Below are 27,228 nucleotides of genomic sequence, written 5' to 3'. Positions count from 1 at the left end.
GTTGATTTAAATCACAACCTAAACTACTCTCCAGATTCTGCTTTGAATGGTTCACTTGAAGAGAACACGGGATTCTATTTTATATTGAGCACATCTAGATTGGCCTTCTCCAATCTGGTACACTCTCGATGTTTTGGATTACAATTCCTAGAATTCCAAATAGCATGAATATAGGCCATGCTGACTTAAAATTCCTGAAGTTGCTGCCCAACACATCTGGGCATCCTCAGAATGAGGAAGACTGCTCTGTCTAAAACTAATTAGTGACTCATTATGAAGTTTCTTTACAGGTATACCACGGTTAGGTATCAATATTCCTTTGAGTATTATTTAGGGATAATGCATATTTGTATCCGATTAGGAATTCTTATTCAAGAGGAATGCCCTCTCTTCTCAGGTAAACCCTATCACTCTGGAGATAGTGAATGCAGTCACTGCTGCCTACAGGAAGTACTTGGCTAATTTCAGTTATTCCCCAGCTGACAGTAATTTTTTAATGTTTTTGATGTTTCTGGTTTCTGTGTAATAGTTGCCACATAAGATATTTCAGGTATATCTGTATCTATCTATATTTCAAATACAGTTCTCAGTTAATTAAACATAATATAATATGGGTTGGGGGATTGGGAGCTAGCAGTTAACTGGATATGAAATTGCCAGATGCCTGTAATGGTTAGCACTAGTGCCATGCAAAAGCTGCCAGAACAGTATGTGGATTCTGCTATAAGAACCCCCCCTTTTTTTTGTGGGGGTGGGGGAGTATAACATTTCCCAGTACAGGCTGAAGGATTCCAGCTATTTTCTTTCCTGGTCATTCAACGTATGGCAGCTAAATTTCTGCAATGAGTGCATTGATATATGCAGTCAATGTCAAATAGGAAATACAGTAAAATAACTAGGAGTAATGAGAATGTATAAACAAATGGTTTATGTTGTTTCATACTGACACATATATGACACTAATCCAAGAGCCAAAGCCAGAGGCAACCGGAGTATATGTTATGAACTACTTGAGGTATTCCTTCTGGGACTGCTCATATGGTATGATTTCTGTCTCGCTGCTTTCAGACTGACTTCACTGATCTATTATGAACCATAGCTGTGTTGGAAGAGGTAGATAATGTAGGGGAACCAGTATTGAAGATTCAGGATTAAGTGTCTTCCATCAGGCTATTTAAAAAGGAATAGATTTATAAAATTCACATGAGAATAAACTAATTTGATGATGTAAGTAATCAAATGCTAATTTTAAATACTATTTGCAGCAAATGCATGATCTATTGAGAAGTAGAGTTTTGATCTAAATGCTATTTTGGGGGTATATATTATACAATTTGTGGATTTAAATGGAAGTCCCAATAGGGCATAGAATTTGAACTTTAATCACATTATTAAATTACATTGGATTCTGAGCCTATTTGGACATAATGTTTTATCAACCTTACTAAAATCATAAAAATAATGCTAATGCTAATTGTTCCCTACTGAGGATTGAAGAGGGTGTGGTACTCTGTACAGGAATAGGTGATGCTTCAGGTAATTTGGGTTTAAGATGCAAAAGGATTTGTATACCACAGTGAGTATCTTTTATTGGGCTTGGAAAGCAACTGGCAGTCAAAGTAGTTTTTTTAAACACAGAGGTTTCATGATACTCCTACAGATGCCACTTGATACCCATGTCATTACATTCTTGGCCAGCTGCAATTTCCAGACCATCTTCAAGGGCTGCCCCATGAAGACTGTAGTGCAGTAACTCCAGGTTAATCTACAACTGGTTAATCAGCTGAAATTAATAAAAGACACCTCCTCCATTTGCTATTATTGTTATGCGATTGGATGTACTAGTGCTGAATCCAGGAGAATTCCAGAAAGAAAAAAACCAGAATGCGCATACTACTGGACAACCAGAAGTCTAGCCCCTTGAATAAGCAACAACTCTATCTTATCTGAATTCAGCTTCAGCTTGTTCTCCACATCTAATCTCTACCTCATGGAGATTCTTGAAATATCACCCTCAAGCACTCAGGAAAGGAGAAGTATAGTTGCATCTCCTCAGCATACAGATGCAAATGAGCTCCAAACCTGCAAATGAGCTTTGCTAGTGATTTCAGACAGATATTAAATAATGTGGGAGACAAGACAGAACCTTGCAGGATAATTTGCAGGGGGATAAGCAAATGTCTCCCAGGGTTATCTTCTGATAATGCCCAAAGAGATAGGACACTCCCAGTTCCCAGTGCATTCCAGCCTGCTGAAAGCACTGACTTGCTTATCCAGATGTTATAAAGATTCAGTGTTGCATAAGTGAAAGGCAGTTTGCCCAATGATTCCTCTGTTTTCTTTCCTCCTGCACCTCCTGTCTCCTGAAAAAGCCTTTCCTCAGGTTTGAGAAGTTTAGCAGAAATTGTGGGCCATAAATTGTATCCCAAGCTGTCATGACAGCTTTTGTAACTGTTTTTGCTTTTCAGGAAAAGAAACAATAAATTAATCTCTTCTGCTTCAGTTTGATTAAACTCCATCAAACTGCATTCAGGAATGAGCATCATTATGGCAATCCTTTCTCCTCACCCAAAACATGGTAGTTTAAGATATTTGCCATCAAAAATACCAGTTTTAAGATAGCTATGATGCTACTGTAAATGGAAACAATAGCATTAACATTAATTGAAATAAATGCCAGTTCTTGGCTTTCATCTATTTGTTATCTTATGAGTAACATCTGAAGCTTATGTTGGCTTAGCTTTTATACATCAAGGGACATAATTTGAGAGATATTTCTAGGACCAGGATTTGTTGGTGGATGTGGACATTAACCTGCCAGCATCACTTGTATTGAATGATAATAGTTATCTGTTGAAAATCTGCATTATTAAGTCAGAACATAAATTAGAATGAGGTAAAATTTGTGTAAGACAAACACTCATTTATCCACATTTTATGCTGTGTCTTGTAAGCAGAAACATTTTGTTGTTTCTGTTTGTGGATCCCTAAGCTGGAAGCAAGGCATGGACAAGAAAGTAAGTGATTTCTTTTTGGCAGGATATTTAAAGTAATTTTTCCTCTTTTTAAATACTATTTATAAGAGTAATAGGAAACAGGCAGGCAGGCAGTTTTCCCTTTTCCGTACTGGGAAGTGAAAGGGGATGATTAACGAGAGTTGTAGACAATGTAGTAGAAATAGAGGGAGGGGAGTCCATAGAAGTTAAACAAAAGTGCCTTCAAGAATTTAGAGTATTCCCAGGGATCTATAGTAGAACCTCAATTTACCTGTCTACTCTTTCTAGTTTTGATTAAATTTATAAACACAGCGCCACATATTTTCACGTGGTTTTGTAGCCCAGGGGCAGAATGAGATTGACTGCACTGAAACTGTGAGGCTTGTGAATTTAGGGCAAGGGACAGAGAGAAATAAGTAGTGTAATTGTTTTTGTGGAGTGATTCTAGGACCTCCTCTGTTCTGAATTACACATGGTTCAACTCTTTGACCTAAACAAGTTAGGCAGTTCTGGTAGATCTCCTAAAGCTGTGCTGAAAGGTTCTATCAGTGGCATGCTGGAACATTATCTGTTATGTGAGATGTGTGCTAACAACCATATTAAACTACATTAATTCCTACTGAGGCCCAGATTTGTGGCAGTCTCAACTATATTTAACCCACCATCGTGTGGCTCACTTATTGTTTGGAAAGATTGAACTAAAGGGCAGTTTGTTGAATGAAAATGTTATGGTAGTATTTTGTCATGAATTACCCTTTTTAATGCTTATATTTAGTATCACTTTTTCTTTCTTATCAGTGACATGTTAGCAGTCCTTTATTTGCGTAAAGGAAATGCAATGATAAAATACCACAACAGAATCAATTACATATTTGTTGTTCATTTTTTAAAACATTTTCAGAATGTATCGGTTAATTCATTAGTATTGCTTCTTCAGAATTTTTTTAAAACAAAGTCCTTAAAACATAGTAAACGAGGACATCATTTTATTATTGAGAAACTTCTTTGAATTAATTGGAATACATATTATACAGAGAGAAAGGGAAATGCATGTATATTATACTGAATTACATACACCTATATTCACATCTATACAAACACACACACACACACACACGCACACTCTCTAAAAGAACTCCTGATATATATGTTGAAAGAAATAGTCTTATATTAGGAAGCAATTCATACATTTAGCATGCACTTTTTGCTTTTTTGGTGTGCCTTTGAGCCAGTGCCTTTGATTTCTGGTGACTGCTGGACTAGTCCCTGCATGTATGGGAACCTCAATTATTATTTAGAATTTTTTGCTTTAGTTCTTTTGTTATAAAAAAAGTTTTTAAAAAGCTGATATTGACTACCCTCCACTTCTCTGTCTGATCCACATGCCACCAATCTTCAGTAGCACTAGCAGGTTACTTGCCAAAACTGAAAATATCCTTAAAAGCGGGATAAATGCAAATAAGCTGCTGTATTTTAGCTATTGCTTTTTTAGTAGATGGAACAATCAGGGATGGTCAGAGATTCCAGCTTCACATGCATAAAGGAAAACTTTAGAAGATTGGACCAACAGATTATAAAAAACTATATAGTGCACTAATTCAAAATAATTCACCTGGATTAGCTCACAGAAAGATATATATGTACAACGGGATGCGATTCCATCCATATTTATCCAGGAAGGATGATCTCTGTTTTATATTTAAATATTATGCATTTATTGAAATGAATTAAGACAGAAGCCAACATAACTGTTCCTGTTTACCCTTATTTTACTCCTGAGAATATTTTAGGGATTATTATATTCTTGGAAGCAATGGATTTACAATTTATATCTAAATAACCCATCTCTTTTAGCTATTTAAGATTCCAAAGCTACATAAGATTCTAGGAGTTCATGGTGGATGAATCTACAGAATTTGTTTGCTGATGTTTGAAGCAGTTGTTCATTTCAGGCACACCTGAAGTTGTTCATTTTAAACTCACAAAAGAGACAGTATATGCCAGTCTGGGTCTAAATCTAAAGTATGCATTTCCTAACAGGAACTAAAATTCTGTCACTGCAAAGTCTGTCTTCATTTTTACTTTCAGCCTGCGTGGGGACTGCTGTCTGGAAGTGGTAACTTTAATTCAGATTCTAAGTGAGCTGATGATCTCTGTTGTGAGCTTTACCAAGCAGATAAGGGTAGGAAGACAGCTCAGAGCACAGCTTGTTTACAGCCAGACAGGAGAAAACAGGGAGACATAAATGTGGGCTGACGGTTTCATGAAGCACAATTGGTTGACTGCAGATTCAATCTGACTGCCCTCAACTGAGCGATGATCCGTACAGTATGCAAACTTCACTTTCTTGCTGGTTTGTGCCCACCAGCCTTGTAGCAGCTTTTGCAGAACCCCTGGGCCATGGCTTTGAATGGAACCAGAACTGAACACAGCTTTGTTGTACCCAATTTCTTCTGACAACAATCACATTATTTTAAAAACTTCATCGGTTTTAGTTGTCACTGGTTATATATAAGGGATTTTTTGGGGGGTGGTAGTAGTGTAAATACAGCTTTTGTAATCCTATTGCCATACTAGTAGTTTGCACGTAGACATTATAGAGTGTCTTAGAATCCATTTTACAAAAACATTATGTTATTCCAGTGACATAAATCACTGGATTTACAAAAAGATATTTAGTTGCTTGATATTGGCAGTAATGGCTCTTACCCAGGAATGTGTAGCCCATTGATGAATGAGGTTTCAATCCCATGTAACATCACATCTGATTCTTTCCAATTTACCCTGTGCATATCAGTAGACATATGTGGATTTCATATCATCAAGTAGAAAAAATTTGGTAGGGCCTATTTCTTCTGGCATGCATTCCCGCAACCCTTATTTTTGTCCTGCTCGGTTCTAGCAACTATCATTTGTATATTCAAACCACAAAGTAATATTTATTTATTTATTTATTTATTTATTTACTTATTGAATTTCTCTCCCGCCCATCTCCCCTACAATACAGGACTCTGGGCGGGTTACAAAAACATTAAAACTATAAATATATATAAAATACATAGCATATATACAATTAAAACAATACTAGAAACAAAAAAATCCAAGAAGATGGAAAATCAGGGTGGGGACAGCCGGCCACTACAACTTAAAGTAATGCCCTCCAATTCATGATGTGGGCAGCCAGGCTGGGAATGAATGTTGAGATAATTTACCATCCTCGTGTTCCTCAGAATTTCTTTCTGGCCTGTCTGTTTTAGCATATCTATTATTGCCTTTACTTTACCTTGGTCTGGTTTAAAGCACCTTTTGCTAGAATTTCTCCTGGGTATGTATTGTTTGAATCTGAAATCAACATTTGCTTTCGTTCAATTTGCTTTTGTTTGAGTACCAGTTTTAACTGACAATCATGTTCTTTTTCTGTGGTGCCTCATATCATCCTCCATATATGTATAATGGTTCCTGGAATGCCTTCTATCAATTGTTACATGATATGATGTAACTTCAAGAGCATAGCACAACCCAAACAGCATGTATTTAAAACTGTATCAACAATATGGGATATTAAATGTACATACATTCAATAAATTCAAATGAATAAATAAGTGGGTGCTTTCTTTGTTCAATGTTACGTCCAAAACCTGTCCAAACCCTGACCAAACTATGTCAGAAAATATATTTGCATCTGCTACTTCTTCTCAGTTCCAGTCGTTTTGAGATGTGATAATGCTGTCTTTGAATACATTTGGGGTTTAGGCAAATTCTTAGTTTTCCATCTTTTTGAGAACTCTAATTATGGAAGACTCTCATTCAGTTGGTTTTTAAGTATGATTACTAATTTCTCTTGTTTCCATTCTGCACAGTTCTGTTTTCAGTTTGATTGCCAATTCTCCTGGCACATTTCTTGTTGTATGGACTACTGGCTGTGCATCTTTTCTAAGAGTAATGTGATCAGTAATTGGAAAATACTCAATATCATGAATGACGTTTTCATAACTGCTGAACTATGGAGGTATTTTTTTCTGTGATACTTCTACACTGTCTGAGCCAACACAATTTACTATTTGTAACTTTTCAGATGTCTCTAAGCCCATGATAGTTATTTGTAGATTTTGCATACAAAGTGCCTTTCCATTGCAAAATGAGTTCAGAGCAGTTCAGTGTAGCTACTGTATCTCTAGTATGCCATGAATCTACATGGGAATTCAGCTTCACTTCTGACACCTTATGTTATTCATTTATGAAGAGGCAATGACACAAAAGGTGAACTGACTGTATTTGTTAAGATCAGAGTTGAACTCATGTCTTATCAGGAACAAAGAGGAACTTAATATTTTGCAAGCAACATACCATAGCATAGGTAGGTTCAGCTTTTGTAAATACCAACTTCTTAAATGGGAGGTGGCTGAAATTATACTTAGCTAGTTTTAAATTTTGGTGTCAGATTATTGCTTTCTACATTATAGCTTAACAAAATGTCTCCTATGGTTCAACTGACATTATTTCAAAATATTGCCTTGGTGCATAGTTTGGGTATTAAGCTGAGCAAAGATCAATTACTAAAAAAAGGTGTGACATCAGATATGCCTTGTAGATGTGGCATCAAATAAGTATGTATGTCTGAATACCTTTTGAAGTGGTTGACAGCTTCTGCCTTTTAGGATCAATCATCAGCATTTAAAGGAACAAGCAGTCAAGAAATGCACTGCGGACCAGCAGTTAGTAGAACAGTCATGAAGGCCTTGGAAAATATATTCAGATGCTGTAATGTGTCCATACCTACAAAGATCAGAATCATGCAAGTAATGTTATTCCTTGTGACAGTCTATGGAAGTAAAAGTTGATGCTTTTGAACTTTGGTGTTAGAGAAGACTCCTGAGAATACTGCGGACAACGAAGAAAACAAAAATCTACCTATATGGTCATTAGAGTCAACACCAACTTGATGGCACATAGTCAGTCAATCAATCAATCAAAGAGCTGAAGACTCAGGTCCCAATTTTATCGTCACAACAATACTGTGTAATAAGTTTGAGTATTGGTAAAATTTCATTTAGGCTGACAACTAGACATAGCTTCATTGTATTAGGGCTACACGCAGATAAATAGAATTGTGGTGTTGTTGAGTTTCCTGAGTGACTGGAGGTATGAATTTAAGTTATCCCAGATAAAATTTGGTTCTAACTGGGTAACCTCAAAATGTCCTCAAGATTTCTCCAAATGCATTTTTCAGTTTGATTTCAACTGATTCAGCTTTTTAGAAACATCACCTTGTAAAATTAAATATGAGTATAACAGAGGTTACAGTCCCACTCAGAACTACACTCATCAGAAAAAAGTACACTCCCATACTTTTATATGTGTCCTATGGCTCAACTTTTATACATGACTGCAGCCTTGATCAGTCAGCACTGCAGTCATCTACAAGAAAAATCATGTATATTTATGAATGGTATTTCAAATACTTATTTAAAAATAAATAGAAGCCATAAAGACCCTAATTCAGATGGAGACTTTTTTTTGCTGAGAATGTTGGCTTAATCCTTCTGAAGCCAACCCCACCCACATTATTATTTGACCTATCAGGTAAAATTACAATTAAAATAAACGAATGGCCCTCCCCTCCATCAATGGTGAGACAAATGGTAACCAGGGAGGGAGATTTTTACCTAAAACATTTGGAAGAAAGAGTTGACTCATTTCCCTTAGTTCCAGTGATCTATCCCTCCAATCATTCACAAACATCACTGAGAGATCCAATCCACTGGTCTCTTGAATGAAATCTAGACTGGCCTTGTGTGATTGCCTCAGATTCAGAAAAAGTTCCCCAATCTGTACCGAATCAAACACCAAGTTTATTTTAAAATCTTGTATTGTAAATGTAGGCTTATGTTCAATATGATATGTAAGACATTAAAGACATGAGTTAAGTATCAGTCTTAGTTAAACATGTTTAAATAGACTGTTGAATGACTAAACTTGTTTGTGAAAGCAACAAGACTGAGTGCCTTAATATATAAAATTACCAATATTTTGAATGCTTTCAGTTTTTCAAAAGCAGAGATTTAAAATTATGCAAACAAATTTTGGCAACTGTAACTTATTTAGGATACTAAGTATCATAAGCCTGATGGTACTTTGAAAATATTTGGAAATACTTTTAAAAAGAAAATGTTAACAAAATCGATGTTTTTAATTCTAAGGAATCAATTCTGGTAGGGTTATGTTACTCTCAGAAGATTTCATTTAGGCCCTAAACACCCTTTAGTAGCCCCACTAAGTAGATGGGAATAATTTTGAGGTGCAACCTGGGTCACCCAAAATGTATTTTAGATAAGACACAGATGTGAAAGGTAGATAAGTGGTATGCTAGCTGTCTCTAGTTTTGATGTGCTTTGGGCAAGTTGCTCTCAGTAGATCTTCTTCCCAGAGTTGTTCTAACACCTTCTGACTGACCTCTTCTGATCACTTATTTACCTCAATATGAGGTTAAATGCTCATATTCCAGAATGAGATCAGTGGTGTGCTGAAGCCACCTTGTACTGGCTCACAATGAATTGTTTATTAAATTTTCAGGAATTTTGCAAACCAGTTGAGAGCAGAGCTGAGCTGCAATGCCTAGCACACCTATCAGCTGTTTGGCAGCTAGTGGCGAGGTATGGTGGTGGCAATGGAGCTTGCAGAGACAGTTGTTATACATTTATTACTACATCACTACATGAAACAATGTAAAAATCATAGGTAATCTTATTAATCCAAACCCCAGATGCCATTAAACTGCTGAGTAACCTTACAAAATTATGGTGATGTAGGTTTTACAGTGCTGATAGATGTGCCATACACTGAAATCCATTAAAATGAGACATTATTCCATTAAATTCCATTAAACAGATATAAATTTCAGTGTTGTACATTGGGATTTATTTTATTCCTAATGAAAAAAAAATACAGGCAACCTCTTTCCACAATAAGCACTTGACAGAAATGTGAATGACCCATGGTTAATCTAACCCCATTTCTACATTAATTCAGTAGAATTGTTCATGAGAAAACTAATTGTACTTCTAATCAGTTAAGAGCAATATAACGTAGGAGACATATTGTATAGAATGTTTCTGACCCAGGGATAAGCTGACCCAATAAGAAACTGTTCAATTCAGTGAAGATAATATACAGGATGCATTTGTGTTTACAGTCAGTGTTTGCATTCAGAATGCTCTAGGTTTTGTCACTGCCATCTTCATATTGGGTTGGCAAAGTATGTGTCTGAAATCCTGAAGTACAGTCAAGTTCAAAAACACTAGACTAGATGAACCCATGATCTGATTCAGGAAAGGGCAATTTCTTCTTTTCCTGTGTAGTGTGTCTCGCCTCCACCAGATGGTGGCAGAATTTTCTATATAGCAATCTTCCTGCCTTCCGATCTGTCCATTCCCCATGCCAATAAGTTCAGCTTTTTCAGAGTGTTAAAGAAATTTGCATTCTGTTTAGTTTCTGAGTAAACCTTGTAAGAATCTATAAGGCTCATCAGTAGCATTATACTAATATTTTAATTGGAGGGTTGAAAGATTGAAAGATAGTGGTTTACTTAAAGTCACTTAACTGCTTTTTGGCAGTTGATTACACAATTCAGGATTATTTTTCAGTGTAGTCCACTGATACTACCTCTGCCACTTAACAATGACATAGTTTTGCACATCTGTGATCTGTGTTTTGATCAAAGTGGCTGCATAATTTTCAATCACCCCAGCTTTGGAAACATTGACAAGAAGGGATAATCTACGTATGAGTATTTAATGTGAGCTTCATTAAGATGAAGGTAGCTTTTAGGCTCAGACCTTCAGTGAAAATAGCATCACCATGATGGTTAGCAGATAACTCTAATCATGGGGGGGGGGGGAGTAGAGGGAGCTATGACATTTTCAAAGTAAAAGGGGTGCCCACAGATGAGGGCCCCAAGCTCAACTTTTCCTTTGGTAGGCTGTCTTTGTTACTTCATAAATGCTAGAGACAAAGAGGCGAATAATTCACTCTTGATAGCATCACTACAAGCAATTTTTCTTCCTCCTGGCCAAATATCTATGATTGGAGATCTAAAAGACTCTGAAAATGGGTGACAATAAGCCAGACGTAGGGGAAACAATTAGCTAATTCCATCTGCACGCCCTTATCTTTTAAAAATGAGGCCCTTGCCCATTAAAGCAGAGTCCTACTGTTTTCAAATGTCATTTGAGCTTCAGTGAAATAATGTGATCAGATCTCATGTTGACATCTTCTATAGGATATATAGCAACAGCAGTATAATGCATTGTCTTCTGTTTTTATCTAGTTTTGAGCAAAACCAGGAAAAAAAATAATGTTTTCTATTATTTCTACTATATTTCTCACACAAAGATAGTGATTTTGATTTTATCAATTGCCCTTTGATTTGATCTATAAATGTTTTAATGTCACTGGATCCAGTAAAAAGAAAAGGAAATACAAATATATTTAACATGTTAAATAAGCAAACTCCAACTGAATGCTAGATGCAAAAAGGGTGAGGATTCTTTATGAATTATAATTGATGTATTTTTAAGTGAAGAATTTTAATGTGACCTTCATCTGGCATTTGTTTTAACTTTTCTTCTCTTTTTCTTATTTATTTTTCCACTTCTGTTGTTCAGTTAGTATTTGACCCCTTTAGTGGAGATGTAAATGAAATGACATTTCAGTGCCATCCCATATTTAAAATACTGTGATAGTTGTGCCTCTTAAAGGATGATCTACATTCTTAAGCTCATTTATTCATTTAACAATTTCCCTCCAGAAGTTCCAACAGAAGGCTCTGAAACAAACTAAGCAGAAGAAATCTAAGTCGTCTGACTTTCTGATGGCTGAGCTTTGCTCGATGAGTTATTGCTCATAATTTGTGTAAGGATTAATTAAATAATTACAGACAAATGGCTGTAGGCAAAATTTTGTTCTTGCTTGTCAGAGTGCAGTTTGTAATTATTTTAATCATTTGTCCCCCCCCTTTTTTTTAATAAAGAGTTAATTTTAACTTAATTCTATTTTGGTGATATTTGATGCTGATACCACACAAGTAAATGAATGATTAGAAGGAATGCTCTGCTTGTCATTGTCTTGGGTACTCTTTTGACCTTGTTGCTTTTTTTTTTCTCCAACAACAAAAGATGAGGAAGTTGCAACTGAAGTCTTTGAAAACCTGGCTTTTAACATCAGTATTACTGATATTTCAGCACATCAGACTTACAAGGTGGGACTTATTAGACATGACAAGCTGACTAGCAGTCTTGCAGCTCACCAACAAAAACTCAGGTTGCGAGCCCAAGCTGAACCAAGAGGTGAGACTTCACTCTTGATCATCATCAGCTTGAGTGACAGTGGTTATGTCCTTGATCTAACCTGTCCATTCCATGTTGTTTCAAACATTCCATCATGACTTTTTCCCCCCTATAATAAAAGCATTTTGAAACTGGAAAAGCAATATGATCGTTGAAAATATAATTTTTTGGAGAACTGTTTTTTATGACCTATAGTTTCTAGGGAAATGCATGCTAGAAGAAGTTTCACTGTGTCTTCCTCTGTACTGTATTGCTATGTAAGCTATGTTAAAAGTAAAAAAGACTGAAATTCAACACGATAAAGGGCAGGAGAGTTTTTTCACTACAGTAGTATCAATCTTATAATAAAATTAAATAGCAGATGCCTTCAAGATGCTGTTTGTCAGCCAGTGATTACCTCTTTAACTTATTTTAACCTCTTTAACATATTTTAACCTCTTTAACGTATTTTATTTAACCTCTTGACCTTATTTAACCTCTTTAACGTATTTTATTCTTATGTATGCAGTAAAATAATATAGGTATAACTGAGTTTTTGTTGTCACTGTAGTAGTTCTCTACATAATCTCCATATTGGAGCTAGAGGTGTTGAGGTTGAAAGATGCTGGATTATTTCAGGAAATCCAAGTAACTTCATTGCTAAAATGTTCAAAAATAAGAATCTTCATAATTCACAATCATCTTACACAGTGAATGTTTGCTAAATGCTACTCTATATAGTTAGACTTACTATGGGGGAAATTTCAGATTTTCAGCAGACTCCAGCCTCATCAATTAATATATTCTGCAACTCAGAATATAATGGTTTTTTCTATGATAAAATAAAAAATACATTTGTGTCAAAGTGGGTGGGGTGGGGTGGAGAAGCAGAGCTGCTAGACCATCTGACAAAAAGAAGCAGAGTTACTGTGAGTCTTCTTCCTATTGTGTTATTAAGTTCAGTGAAACCATCACTTTAAGATTCCCTCAGCTTCTTAAGATTGGAGCTCTGGTCCACATCTTTCCCAGTGGGAACAAGAATGGGATAGTGAATAATAAACTCCACATTAAGGCACTCCCAGAATCATGAAGCAGTGGCTTCCCTATAGATGGTATCCCTATAGGAAAAGCAAGGAATGATCAAAGCTGAAAGGGCCACCACCAGAGGATACCAGAAACATCTTGAAATAGTAGCTTAATTAGATATTGATTTTCTCAGCCCTGGCTTTTCCTGATGAGAAGGATAAGGGGAAAACAGGGTTGGGAAAATACCAGCGTGAAACTACCCCAGCCTGCTGCCTTCTCAGCTCTCAGAGGGAGTTTAGTTTAAAAGGGTAGAGAACTTTATAAAGGTGAGAACATCAGTGAGATCATTGCAGGCTTGATGAAAAGGCCTGGAGACTGAATTTGGACTATAGGCAAAATGTTTCTTGGTTCTGGCCTGAGGGGAATAATCAGACTCATGGTGGACAGTCCATTTAGCTGTGATGGTAAATGGAACTTATTAATAGTCAGCTCTAGCTCTAACATAGAACTACAACTTTGATTTTGTTCCAGCCTTAACCATCTTCTGCAGTGCATTTAGTCCAATTATTCTGGGGCAAATGTCTTACTTGATATGCATTCATTTTATTAATCTGTTCTACTATTGACAAAATGACAGATTTTAAAATTACAATGATTCCTTGTCCATTTGGATCTCTTTTTTCCTTTAGTTTTAAAAATATAATAAATTCCTTAATAAAGGCTAAATGATCTAACAGGATTTATTATTAGTCTCTATTAATATCATGAAGTATATTTTTTATTCATCCATCTGTTGTACTGGCATGATGCCCACTACTGCATGCAGTTAAAAAGAGTTACCAGTATAAATGTCCTGTACAAGGAACATTTATTGTACAAACAGTAGATGTCATCTGTTTTTCAAGCATGATAGAGGACAAAGAACCTGGAGAGGGCAGGAATTTTAGAACTCTCTAGTTAGAAAAAGAATGGACTTTTCCTATGTTTGGGAGGGGACATTTGTACAATTCTGAAAAAAAAGAAACCTACACATAATAAATTATTGGGAAAAATATATCAGGATCCCAACTGTTGCAAAATGCATGATGTTACCTATATTTCATTTCAATTGACTGCTATAAGTTAAAATAGTATCCAACAGTGCAAAGGTGAATTGATTCAAGGTCAGCCTGTTTAAGTACCTATTTGTGCTTATATAAGTACTGATCAGGAGCATGGATAGCGCAGAAGAACTTGCATCACCATTTTCTCTTTTACCATTCAAGTGAATTACTTTGCCAACATCTGCAAGAAAGCATGTTCTCACACTGCTTTGTGCTAGAGGAAAACAATTATGCCGAATGAGGTAGACTAGCTCTGTTATTGCGGTACATAAGACTTTGATTACATACTGCCAAGATTCATACCAGCCTAGTAGTTGTTGACAGATAAAGTAACAAAAATGAAACTCATTTATTTTTTTCTTTATTGAGACCTCAAGGTAAAGCAAATTTTCAGGTCTTGTACTTACTGCATGGAAAAAATAGATCCTGACAGTCAAAGTGTGCCAGTCCAGAAATCTAAATTAAACCTAGTTTCATATCAAAGTTTCATTTAGGCTCTGAGAAGGAGCTGCTGCTAGCATTACTTTTTTTTTTTTAAGCAAAAGTAAATATACTGTTTCTACAGTATTCATTGCTTTTGTTTTCCTTGCCATAGCTCTTTGATCCTTGCGTCCGTGTCTGTGGGTGTGTGCTTTCATTTTCATTTATTTTATCTGAGGGAAGACTTTTAAAAAAGAAAATAAGAGCAAATTCCCTTATTTTCACGTCCAAATGCGTATCCCGTTCTCATGGCTGCTAAATTATTCTTTTATTTCATTCCTGTAATGAACAGAAACAAAAATTAGTGTTCAGAATAACTTAAGCAAAACATTTAGCTGACTCAATTGTGAAGCTTACAACTGTGGGTTTGGTACCACTGCAATCTTTTCTATTTAACAAGGCAGGATACTACTGCTTTGCCAAACTATAGCACCCCATGATTGTAGAGGATTCTTAAGCAGGGCCATTGCTGCACCAAGAACCATACTCACATTACACCAGCACTTCCCACTCTTGCAATAATAGGAGCTTCCACATGGATGGAAAAGTAAGTGCAATCTAGAAGGATAGCATCTTTTCAATTCATGCCTTTGATCATTGCTACCATGAAAAGCTGCTTCCAGCTCAAAGAGGACCCCCCCCCATACTATAGCAATCCCCTTATAGATGGAGAATAAGGGTATAATTGGTGCCACCTCTCATTCAGTAATATTATCTAGTGTAAATGTTAGCCTGCTTCTACTTCTGTAAGGATACCAGGAGACCCATTACTGGAAAATAATAAAGAAACCAAGCCTGTTTTATCTCGTAAAGATAAGAGTTTGTGTCAGCTGATGCCCTTCTCTCTCTTTTTAAAACAAAATATAAATTTCATTAGTTCCTGGAGCACTATGTACGGCCAGCTATGGAAATGGAAACTGCTAAATGAGTACTTTTATTCCATCAAATTGTTATGTGGATGCTGAGCCCAAGTTAATACAATTGCGGCTCAGATTAATGAGGCAGCATTCACAGCATCTCCTCTGTAATTAAACACTTCCATGGTTGACAATAGTATTAAAGATGCACCAGATGTTGAAAGCTGAGTGGTGAAACTTAAAACTGTTAAAATGGAAGGGGTCACCTGTGAAACACAATTTTCTTAACAGTTTCTTTTAGAGCCCATCTCAAGAATAATTTTAGTTTAGGAGTAGGTTTAGATGGTGTTGTTTTAATCAACCTATCATCTACATTTGAGAATTTTCTCATTAATTTCCGAGCAAAAGTAACATAAACTGAACTTGTTTCCAAAATTACCTTTTCTGACCTTCCCCTAGATGATAATTATGAAACCAGTCAGCTTAGAAGACTTTTTTTTTTTCTTTTTCAAAAATATATCTTATAAAGTAGTAGCAGAAATGCCCCTCTTGCTTGCTAGTGTTGGATTTCAAAATTAACATTTTGGTTCATGTGCTTCTAATAATCACTGACCCTTACTTCATGTACTTTCCACAGGAAATGAATGCAGCAGAAATTACTTTGACCCTCTGATGGATGAGGAAATAAACCCAAGGCAGTGTGGGATGGAGGTCAGCAAAAAAGGTGAGGCAGAATTAAGTATGTAATTTTTGTGTCAGAATATTCTTTCCCGTTCATGGAAATGAGGTGACAAAGATCACAAATTCGGTTCCATTTAAATATCCAGCTTACAATTTAAATTATAAGTTTTAGCTGCTCTAAATGTGATGGGAAGCTTTGGGAGTCTTTGATGAAGGACAGTGTGTTAGTGGACAGATAGAACAAGCAACTCTGAGCCACGTTTGTTCTGGCATCCTGCTTACAGGTCTGCTAAGCCAAATTTCTTAAGTGTAGTTGAAGAATGGAAGGGGGAACTGCCTACTAAGCATGTTAACTAATTAAAAATATTTAAAATACACAGTCAAAACAAGTATAACAAGATGTGCAGTATTGGCTTGGCTTTGAATAAAGGTGCTGTGGAACTAAATGTATTATCATTGTGTGAGTTCATACTTGGGTCTTTTGCTGAGAAAATGAAATATTTTCTCAGGCCTTAAATCCTGCTGTATAAATGGAATGCAGAGCAAGTAAAAGGATCACATTCATATTCCTTTTAAAATATTTCTTTTTGTGGCTCACTTCAAAAATATGGGCTTTGTTACATACATTTTAAAAATAGTTTATCATTTTTAAAAAGAATGTTAACTATGGACATATATAAATAGTAATCTTCTCTAAACCGGCCCCATTTGAGACGTACTAGACTATAACTTCTAGAATTCACCAGTCTGATTGGGAATTTAGGGAACTACAGTGTAACAGATCTAGAAGATCCTAGATCAGGGCAGATCTGAAGAAAAAAAAAATCTCTGTTAGATATGTACAAATACATATATGAACAAAGTCAACAGAATGTGTTTGTTCCTCCCATTTATTTGTTCAATATTATTTAACAGCAACAGTTATAAAGGGTACAGCTACAACTACTTGATCTCCATTACTGATTGCTACTCTCTTATAAAAGGAGCGTAGGGCTAGGCCTTTAACCCTCGTACTGGAACTGGCCATAGAGAAAGAAGGGGAACCACTGGAAAACAGTGACCCTCTCCATTTTCAACCCCCTAATCCAGTCCAGAAGGATATGAAGGATATGATAGTAAGAGATCCAGTAAGGCCAGGATGGATGTACCACCTCATCCCTAGTTCTCAAAGGTTATCCACAAACATAGCCAATGCCACCTCAGTGCTATAGCCTGGCCTGAACCTTGACTGAAAAATCTGGTTCCTGAGGGGCTTTCTGAAGCTGAGTGGCCACCACCTTCTCAACAATCTTCCCTAAATGAAAAAATGAAAGTTGTCCAACATGGTTGGACCCAACAATGGCATCTTGAGAAGGGAGTGAACCACTGCCTCCTTCAAGCAGGTGGAACTACACCCTCCCACAAAGAGGCATTAACCACTGCTTGGACCTAGCTCCATGCCACTTCCCCAGAGGTTTTGACTAGCCAGGAGGATCATGGGTCCAGAGCACAGTGGCAGAGCTCATAGCAGCAAGGACTCTGTCCAATTCCTCAGGATCAACTGGTTGAAACTCTTCCCAGATAACTGAGCAAAGGCGCATCTTGGTCACTTCCATAGGACCTGTCCAACTGGAGTCCAATTCAGAATGAATCCAAATGACTTTATCTGACAGATGCAAGCAACTTTATCTGAAAGCATGGGGTTCCCTGAGCCCTCCTTACCAAGGTGGGATCTGGTCTTGTGAAACAGGACCACTGGGCAGCTTTCTGAATATGCAATAAGAACATAATTACAGTATGAGGATAGTTCCATATATATATGTGTATGTATACACATACACATACATACAGAATTTTAGTAATAACAGTAAAATAAGAATTTTAATTATAATAGTAGAATCTAATCCAAACTGAACTTAAAGAAAGAAAAGAGAACAGAAAGAGTAAAAGGTGCAAGAAAAAAGAAAAAGAAAGAAAAAAGAGAGAAGAAAGAGAAAAATAAGAATATAATAAAGAGAAGAGAAATATATAATGACTTCTGGGGGAGGTATGGCAAACTGAAGATGGCTGTGCAAAAGTGGAGCTGAGGACTGTGGCAAAGATCAAGGAACCAGGGAGTAGACCGGTTCCTTGGAACCTCTCTGGATGAGGGGAGGACAGGAGATTGCCCACAGGTGCTCTGGATGGCTGGTCCTTGCAAAGAGACCACAGGACAGTGGTTTTTCATGGTTGAGCACCAGGAGACAGGATTAGCCATCTTGCTCACAACCAGTGAAGACTTTTAAAGGACACTAGGTTCGCAAACCTCACTTTCTATTCACTTTTGGAAATTGGTCATTAACTGTTTGTAAGCTATTAAAGAGCTTTGGAATGACAAGTTTGAAAATTCTGGGTGAGTCTGCTTTCAATACTGAATGAAAGAAAATTTGAATCATAAGCTTAAGAATTTAAAGAATCTGAAATAAACAGCAAAAAGCTAAATAAGATTTTGATCTTAGTATGAGGATAGTTTCTAAAGCAAAGAAGCAAGACTATCATTCTCTGAATGCAAGAAACACAGGGTTGTAAATCATCATTTGGCTACTGCTTCAAAGTAGCTATGTCCCCTTGTTTCATACTCATGATCTCTAGTTATGCATTTACTAATTTTTTTTAATGCAGTTATGTTTTCCTCCATTTCCCTTCCTTGTAAGTTATTTTCTGCAAATACTACAGCCGTCCAATTCTTCTAGCACTTAATGGTCAATTCCCCCTATTTAAATGCTTTATTATATAGCTTCCTAAGAATTTTAGATCTCTGAATTATCCAAATCTATCTAATTTTACTTACTTCTTTTAGCACTTGTCAAATTGGATGAGAGATTCCTGTATGACAAACTGGTGCGGTTTCTAGATGAAGAAAAAAAAATGGTGGTGTCACATGGTAAATTTATTATAATAAAATTTTCATTCAGAAGATGAAGCATGCATATTTGTTTCATTAATATAAAGGCAATGACTAAGAGCTGGCTCACTAAATATTTATCCATAATTAGATTTCTTTATATCAGCCTTCCTAAATGGATGCCCTCCAATTATTTGGGTTACAGCTTTTATGATTGCCAGCCATTATGTCCAACATTTCTAGAGGGTACTCAGTTGAGAAGGTTGCATTTAACAATTATTCTGCCTAGATAACTAGACTTGATAACTAGAAGTTGAAGTGTGAATTACTTGCTGAAGTTTGTGAATAAAATACCATGGAAGTTCTGCCTGTGGTGTTATATCACTCATGAAAGCAAATCGTATCTTGCAGATATTGATGCAATCATGAACTGATGACCATTAGTGTATGACAGTAAACCAAAATTAGTATAATAGATAAAAATTGGGAAATCAGAGCCCATGGAATTCAAAGCATAACAGAAAAAATAAAATTTCAACTTAACTCTATTTAAAATAGTTTAAGTAGATGAATTATTCAGTGTAGTGTTTAAAAGCAGAAGTCAAAATGGAATTGGCGTTTTAAAACAGTATTTTCTTCCTCTTTCCAGAAGAAAAGGTATGTAAACAGTACTGAAAGTATTGTGTAGCATCAGTGTTAATAATAATTATAAAGAAGTTTAAAAATGCCTGGAAAATTACACTGAAAACAGAACAACTCCCCTAAAATTCATGATATTGCTCAACTCTTCTCCCCTTGCTCCTTTCACAAGGAGGGAAGGAGGGAGACAGAGAGAGAGAGAACTAATTCAATGGACATTAAATACCCAATTCTATAACTTGTACACAGAAATAAAGAATTCAATACTTAGCACCACGTAGCAAAAGGAAATAAGCAACCAAGCACAAATTCTGGGTTCAATGTATTACCTATTTCCATAGAAAGAGCATGCTCTTGAAGCAATTGATCTTCTGTCTCGGTTTCCTGGGATCCTTCACTTTTTAAAGATTCCAAAATATTAATCAAAGGCTGCTGGAGAGATGGAAGACTGCTGTTTCTGATGTCAGTCCATGGACTTCTGCTGAGTCCTATACTTTGTTTTTAAAGGACCAACCCTTTTTTTTCTCCAGCAGGAGGAGGGACTGGGGTAATCTGTCACTGTATGTGATGAAGAGCTATGTCTCACTCATGGGATGCGTGAGATAACTATATTCACAACAATTCTTTTCCAGAATTTCTAATTATACAGGCAAACGATTCCAAATCCAGATTAAAAAAATAAATAGGACAGGGATGGTGTCCTTGGCATGTACCTTAACATAAATTTAATCAAGGAGAAGAATTAATAATCATGCATGATCAAACATAATTTAGGGATTGAATAAACCATATCAATTCAAAGTATAATGTTGTGGGGAAATTCAAAAAAGTCAAACCCATCTCAAAAACCTATGGCTCCTAGAATCAAAGAAGAAAATAATGGATTCTGCCTACTTCAAGTCAGAGCAAAAAAAAAAAAAAAAACCAGTTAAATATCTGATATAGTTAAAAGCTTAACACCCTATATAAAGCCACCCTGTGTTGGGTGCACAAAACTTGGAAGAACAGACTGAATCTATAGGCAAAAGTAACTGTTAAATCTTACCAGCCACATTTAATAAAGAAACAAGTTTCTTATCGGAACATGTATTTGGATCTTTATCCAGCTTGGATAATATTTGGCTTATTAAAACAAAATAAATAGGGATTTATTTCAAAAAGTGTCACTGTATACTTCCAATAAAATAGGATATTAAAACCCAATACAAGTTTTGTACCAACCACCTGGTCAGAGATTTAATTGTAGTGATAATTTCTTGAAGTGAAAGAGGTAAAGCAAGATTACTGACCTGATTATCTCACTTACTACTGATAAAAAATTGAAACTATACAATTTAGAAACAGAAGAAAGGGGAAACCCCCCACCACCACTTAATAGATCTGTTATCTATGCATATACTCCCTTATGAACACTTCAGTAGGTGATGCTATATTATGTGCCTTATTTTATATATAAAATTTTATTAAATTTGAAAAACGTTAGTTAACATTTAAAAAAAAAACTTAATTGTTTATGACATTATGTATGAACAAAATGGCATTATAACAATATAACAATATTACTACTATATATAGAATAACTATATAGCTTTAAAAAGAATCCTAGCCTAATGTATATTTATACAAAAATTTTGAGCTAAAGAGAAAAAAAAAAAAACCAAGAAAACCTAAGAAAGGATAATCCTATATTAAACAAACTAAAAACAAAGCAAAAAGAAAAGAAAAGAACACTATCCCTAGGAAATTAAAAAGAAAGAAAGAAAAAGAAGAGTCCCCCTATAGATAGGAAAGCAAAAATATTATGTAGCTTAATCTGTTTTAATCTGAAAGCCAATAATTTATTATATTTATTTATTACAAAAAAAATTACCTTCTGATTTACAGTCAATAAAAACTTCTCTCCCATTCCATAACACTTCTACCTGGTACAACGTAATAATTTTTTTGTTTTGAAAACATAAAGCTTGTTAAGTTCATGTTTAGCAGAGATCAAAAATCTGTATAAGGAGTTAATAATTCTGTAACTTTCTCCTTTAAAAAAGTAACTCTAGTAAAACATTGTTTCTTTTTATATATGATAAATTGATCTCAGATAAATGCTTTGGCAGCAACCAACACCAAAAATAGTGAATATTAATTATGATTATTAATTATGATTATTATTACTATTAATTTAGTGAGTTAATTACTTCAATGTCTATCCCAGCTTTCCTTTAGGAGCTCAAGGCAATGTAGAGGGCACTCATTTCCCCCTGCAACAAGCCTGTTAGGTTGGGGTAAGAGGGAAGGACTAGCTGAGAGTCACCCAGTACACTTCCTTGGCTGAGGGGGAACTTGACCTGATGGTGCCAGGCCAGCATCTTTGCCACTATGCTGGTTCTCATGAAAATAGCTCCTTCCTATTAAAAAAGTCAAGATGGAGTTGTGGCTGCACAAAGTCCTATCCTTTTTTAATGTACATTGCATGGGCAACACATATAAAAATGGGGCAGGGCTCTAATCATGTGGATATCATCTTGTTTTTTTGACCTCCCCTGCAGACCCCTCTGTAAAGAGCCAATAGGTTATAAACTTCAACGAAGAGTTGTTAACATGCCAATAGTTATTGGTATGTAACACAGCTTCTTCAAGATATCCTCAGTTCATATCTCAGTTCATTTAGTTTGCATAATTCTCTTTTTGCAGCAGAGACTTCTGTTTAGTTGCTGAGATGCAGTGGACTGGCAACATCAGAGTTTCCTTTCCAAATGCTTCTGTCCCTTTCTCTTGTTGATGCCAGTGGTTAGAAAGTTGAGTCAGATGACAGGAACATAAGGCAATAACGGTAAAGTGCTACAAATAATTATACTGGGGAATTAAAGCCAGTATGTAATGTTCATATCGCTTTCAGCCTTACCCCGAACATCTTGTAGTTTGTCAAACCCACTCAAATACCTACCCTGTATTACACAATGAGAGTCAGCCATATTCTTGTTCCTAGAAATGAAAGCTGAAGAGATAGATGGCAAAGATGCTTTGGATTCTGCCTGGCCTGTCAGCTGCAGTAAGACCTCTGATCGTTGTGATGAAGTTGAAGATGAAGACATTCTGCCCTACGTTGAGCAGTTTGAAAAAGAGGTTCACAATGAAGTTATTCTCCTTGGCAATTTTCCATTAAAACAGGTCAGAGTGGAGTAACAATAGTCTGATTCATGATTTACTTCATGACTGTTTTTACTTTTTCACAGAGCCAAAGTGATTTTACAGTCTCTTCCACTTGACCTTTGAACAATCGGGGCTCCAGAACCTACGTGAGGTTCCTGACAGCTTTGAGTGTGGCTCCAAAACCCTTCCAAAAGTTTCCACCAAAGTGTAATTTGTTAAGGGATGTAAAGAGGAAATGGCTAAATATATGGGGATTGTCCACATTAACTTCATTATTTTAATCAAATATCTGTATTGTAGTCTTAACCTACTTCTTTGTCATGGTGCTCCCTAAAAATAACCCTTGTTTGTTGCCCAAAGAAACAAGAAAGGGAAGGCAGGCTACTGAAAGCCAATGAGCAAAGAGAAGAGTGTCCCAAGTGCAGAAGAGGAAAACTTTATTAATCCAGATTGACGTGTTTCAGATGCATGCCCTTTTCAAGGGCAATATAAAAAATAAAAGACACAAAACATTGTGTTTTTTCTATAACAAATAGGTCAGAACACTTCAGTTGCTTTCCAATTACATTTAATTAAATGGTTGTACTAACCATTATATACAAGTTACCCAAAGCATTATAAAAACATTCAAGTGTATTGCTTGATTAATCTCTATAACTTTAAAATAGGTATATAGCCTGGAAAAAGTGCTAGTGTATATTTGTGCTACTAAAGATAAAAGTGAATGGTTTTATAATAAGTTGCTATTGCTTAAGACGTTGTTGTGTGTTCTTTATTACACAACGGATAATGAAAGTAGTTACAGAATTTACTCTTATGACTTATTTTAATTTCTATGAAACGAAAAAAGACTTTTGGTCTCTCAGCATTGGCACACGTTTGTATTGATAGCAAACCACTTATCAAGAGATTAGTGATAAGATCCTTACCTAAAAATCATGGGATCATGTTCTCAGAAACAATGTACACTCTTTTGTGTTAGGATTTTCTTGATTTGGCTACAAACCCTGCCTAAATATCTAAACAATACTATTTTTTAACTTAAATACTGTGGTTGAAGCATAACAAGGTAGGTTTGGGGGTTTTTTTTGGTATTCTGGTTTGATTCACAGAAATGCAGTCAAGAGTAAGAATATATGGAGGGTTACTCAAAAACATTCTAGGGTGGAATGTACCCTGTTCCCACATTTTTAAAGAAGAACTAGAAATCTGGAAGATATAGGGATACCAAGCAATGAATTGTCCTGTCATATAACAGGACCATCTTTGGTTCTTTTCATCCACTAGATCATATTCCTTGAGGTTACTGCATTTATTGTTGGTATTCACTTAAAACATTTTTTTCATCCATTTTTTAACCCTAACCCTAACCCTAACCCTAAGCATGGAAGTAGCTCATAAAATGCTTTTGCCCCAAAATTCCTGTGGGTAAGACTGCCAGTTCCCTTAAATTCCTAAGTGGGTAACATTTAGGTACATCAGAAAACAAAGAATAGGAACCCAGTTAGTCAGAGACTTTATGGGTTGGAGTTAGGGGTAGGATTGTAATTCTATAAATGGGATTGTATCACATTTGGATCTGTTTTTCTTATCATAAGGTCTTAATATTCTAATACTCAGTGATCTGTATATGAGGATAGATTTTTAACTGCTTGGGCAGAAATTACTGTAATTTTTAATCTTATTTTTATACTGTCCTGATTATTGCTGTTGATCATAATATATTCCTTGGATTTTAACAGTGACCAGTAGTTTTTAAAACAATATAATATATTCAATTATTTAAAACTCATGACATCTTGAAAATTTTTATCTAATTCCATGATGCTTGTAAATTCCCTGGTTATTCACTTTGTTTTTGTTTTTTTCCCCTTGCCTCTTCCCCCACCTCCTTTCTTACACATGCTTAATCAGAATATAATAATAATTAAAAAAAAATCTTCATCAGAACACTTTCCCTTTTTCCAGCATTTTAGGCCTACAAAGTCAAGAGTTATGTTTGACCTGAACCATACAGTATTTCGGTAAAAATAAAAGGTTTTTTAAGCTAGATTAGGAAAGTGCCTTCATATACCTGAATATGCATTGTTTTTGAGAATGCGAGCCTGTGATTTTCCAGGTAAGGTTCTTATCACTAACTCCTTGGTAAATGGTGCGTTATCAGTATAAGCATGTGCCAGGAGGCAGCATTGTGCTGTGCAAGCTCCACCCCTTTTTTATATGCATTGTGACATTGCACATATGTATGAAAAGGATGGAGCTTGTACCACAATAGCACAACGCTGGTGTTTCTTGCAGACACCTACGCATGTAGCAATATTTTACGAAACCAATAGTATATGAATATAAAAAAGACTAATTCATGCAAGTGAATTCTATAAATGTTTTGCCTATCCGTTATGTAAGAAGCAACACAAGACATTTTAACCAGTTCACAGCTGAGTAAGAAGTGAGTGGTTTTACAATATTTTGACTTTTATCCTTTGCAGCATAAATAGACATTCGTGCTTTTTCAAGGTGATATGTCTTCTTTGGAATTATGGAGATTAAACAAGCAATATATGGTAATGATATATTGTATTTCGGTGATTGTATTTTACTGTTATTATTACACTGGCCATGGCTATTGCTTTACTGGTTGGGGTAACAGAAAACAATTTTCTAAAGTTTATTTTTGGGTTTTTGTTTTTTTTTAAATTAGGGAATAAAATGAATGACTACATAAAAGACGAAAAAGAAGAAAGTGAGAAAGGACATAGTGAATGGAAAATAAAATACTAGTAAATAAACAGAGAATTTACACTTGTCATAAAAATTTAAATTAAAATTCATTATTTTATTGATTAAATAAATAATCAATGGTTTCCCTTCAGACTGTGTACATCCTTCACTTTTTCACACTGCTTAGAATTGCCTTGACTGAAGGGGTTTATAAACCAATAAATATGTTTGGATAATTCTTGTGATAATGGTTACATAATAACCAATGCAACTTTTAAAAGTAGTTGGACCAATTTCTTGTATAACACTTAAAACAGTTTTTTACATCTTTATGTTTATTTTTCATAGCGTCCATGAAAAGTTGTGCACATTGTACACCAAACACATTCTTCCTGATTAGTAAAGTCCCCTTCATTACCACTTGGGACTTGATTCCCTCCCTCTTTTTGGCCCATGTCAATCAAAGGCCAAGTGTGACTGTGTGCCTGAAAAAAATGGTGCTTCCCCCCCTTTATTAAGTAGTATGTAAGAACAGTGTAGATCAGGATTCCTCAACTTCAGCAACTTTAAAATGGGTGGACTTCAACTCCCAGAATTCCCCAGCTGCCCACCTTAAAGTTGCTGAGGTTGAGAAATCCTGGTGTAGATCATCAATGGGTTTTCTAAAGCAGACATAGTTTCAAAACATTGAATCAACTGGAATTGAACTCCAGAGGGAAACTACAATTTGTACTGTAGAACTATCAGCTTTTATTGTCTGTACTTACAGTGAAAACTAATGCGTGCCTACTTAGAGGAAGCTCCATTGAATTCACTGGGAATTAGTTCTGACTAGGCAGGCGTATGATTGCACTGTTTAAATATGATATCTTCTACAGTTTATTTATAGCACAGCCCCATCAGGAGACTTACTGCAGTGTAAACCAGAGCAGAATATAAACATTTCTTGTTCCATATAATATTAGGATATTTAATAAAGATATGATCCTCCCAGTGGTATACAATCTTAAATATGATCAGAAGTATTTAAATGAACAGAAAGGTAGGATTCTCAGTTTATGGCCTTTTAAAAATTGTTTGTGTGTACCTTTGATATCTTTGTACCATAACTGTTATTAAATGCGAGTTTTCTACTTTCTTATGCCAGGACCCACTGCAATAGATATTCCAACGTTTCTAAAACTTTATCTGTAACTACCGAATATCTTTCCTTAACTGGCAAGGGAACATTTGAATCCACATGTTATAGAACATATAGAATTTAATTAGCTCTTAATAGTCACAATTATCTCTTCAATCATTTAATTGGGTTTTTACCTTTTTATGGTACTCTAATTGATTTGTCAGTTGCCTTCAGGTAGGAACTCAAAGGTATTTCATTACTTACATGATACC

General features: G+C 35.6%; 1 protein-coding gene across 1 annotated transcript in view; it reads left to right on the top strand.

The window, feature by feature from the left end:
• Positions 1-339: 339 nt before the first annotated feature.
• LOC103049107 (uncharacterized) overlaps positions 340-27,228 on the top strand; it is a 164,786-nt gene continuing 137,897 nt past the window's right edge. The window contains 4 exon segments of the mRNA XM_088130906.1: positions 340-397; positions 12,170-12,340; positions 16,423-16,509; positions 22,949-23,130. Coding sequence (XP_087987032.1) covers positions 340-397; positions 12,170-12,340; positions 16,423-16,509; positions 22,949-23,130 — 498 coding nt within the window.

The sequence above is a fragment of the Python bivittatus genome, unplaced genomic scaffold (genome assembly GCF_059951505.1).
Source record: "Python bivittatus isolate LINGU-HERP-01145 unplaced genomic scaffold, Pbiv_v1 ctg000840_np1212, whole genome shotgun sequence".
In the NCBI taxonomy this organism is placed as follows: domain Eukaryota; kingdom Metazoa; phylum Chordata; class Lepidosauria; order Squamata; family Pythonidae; genus Python; species Python bivittatus.
The sequence above is the reverse complement of the archived record's forward strand: the minus strand, read 5'-3'. Positions and strand labels throughout refer to the sequence as shown.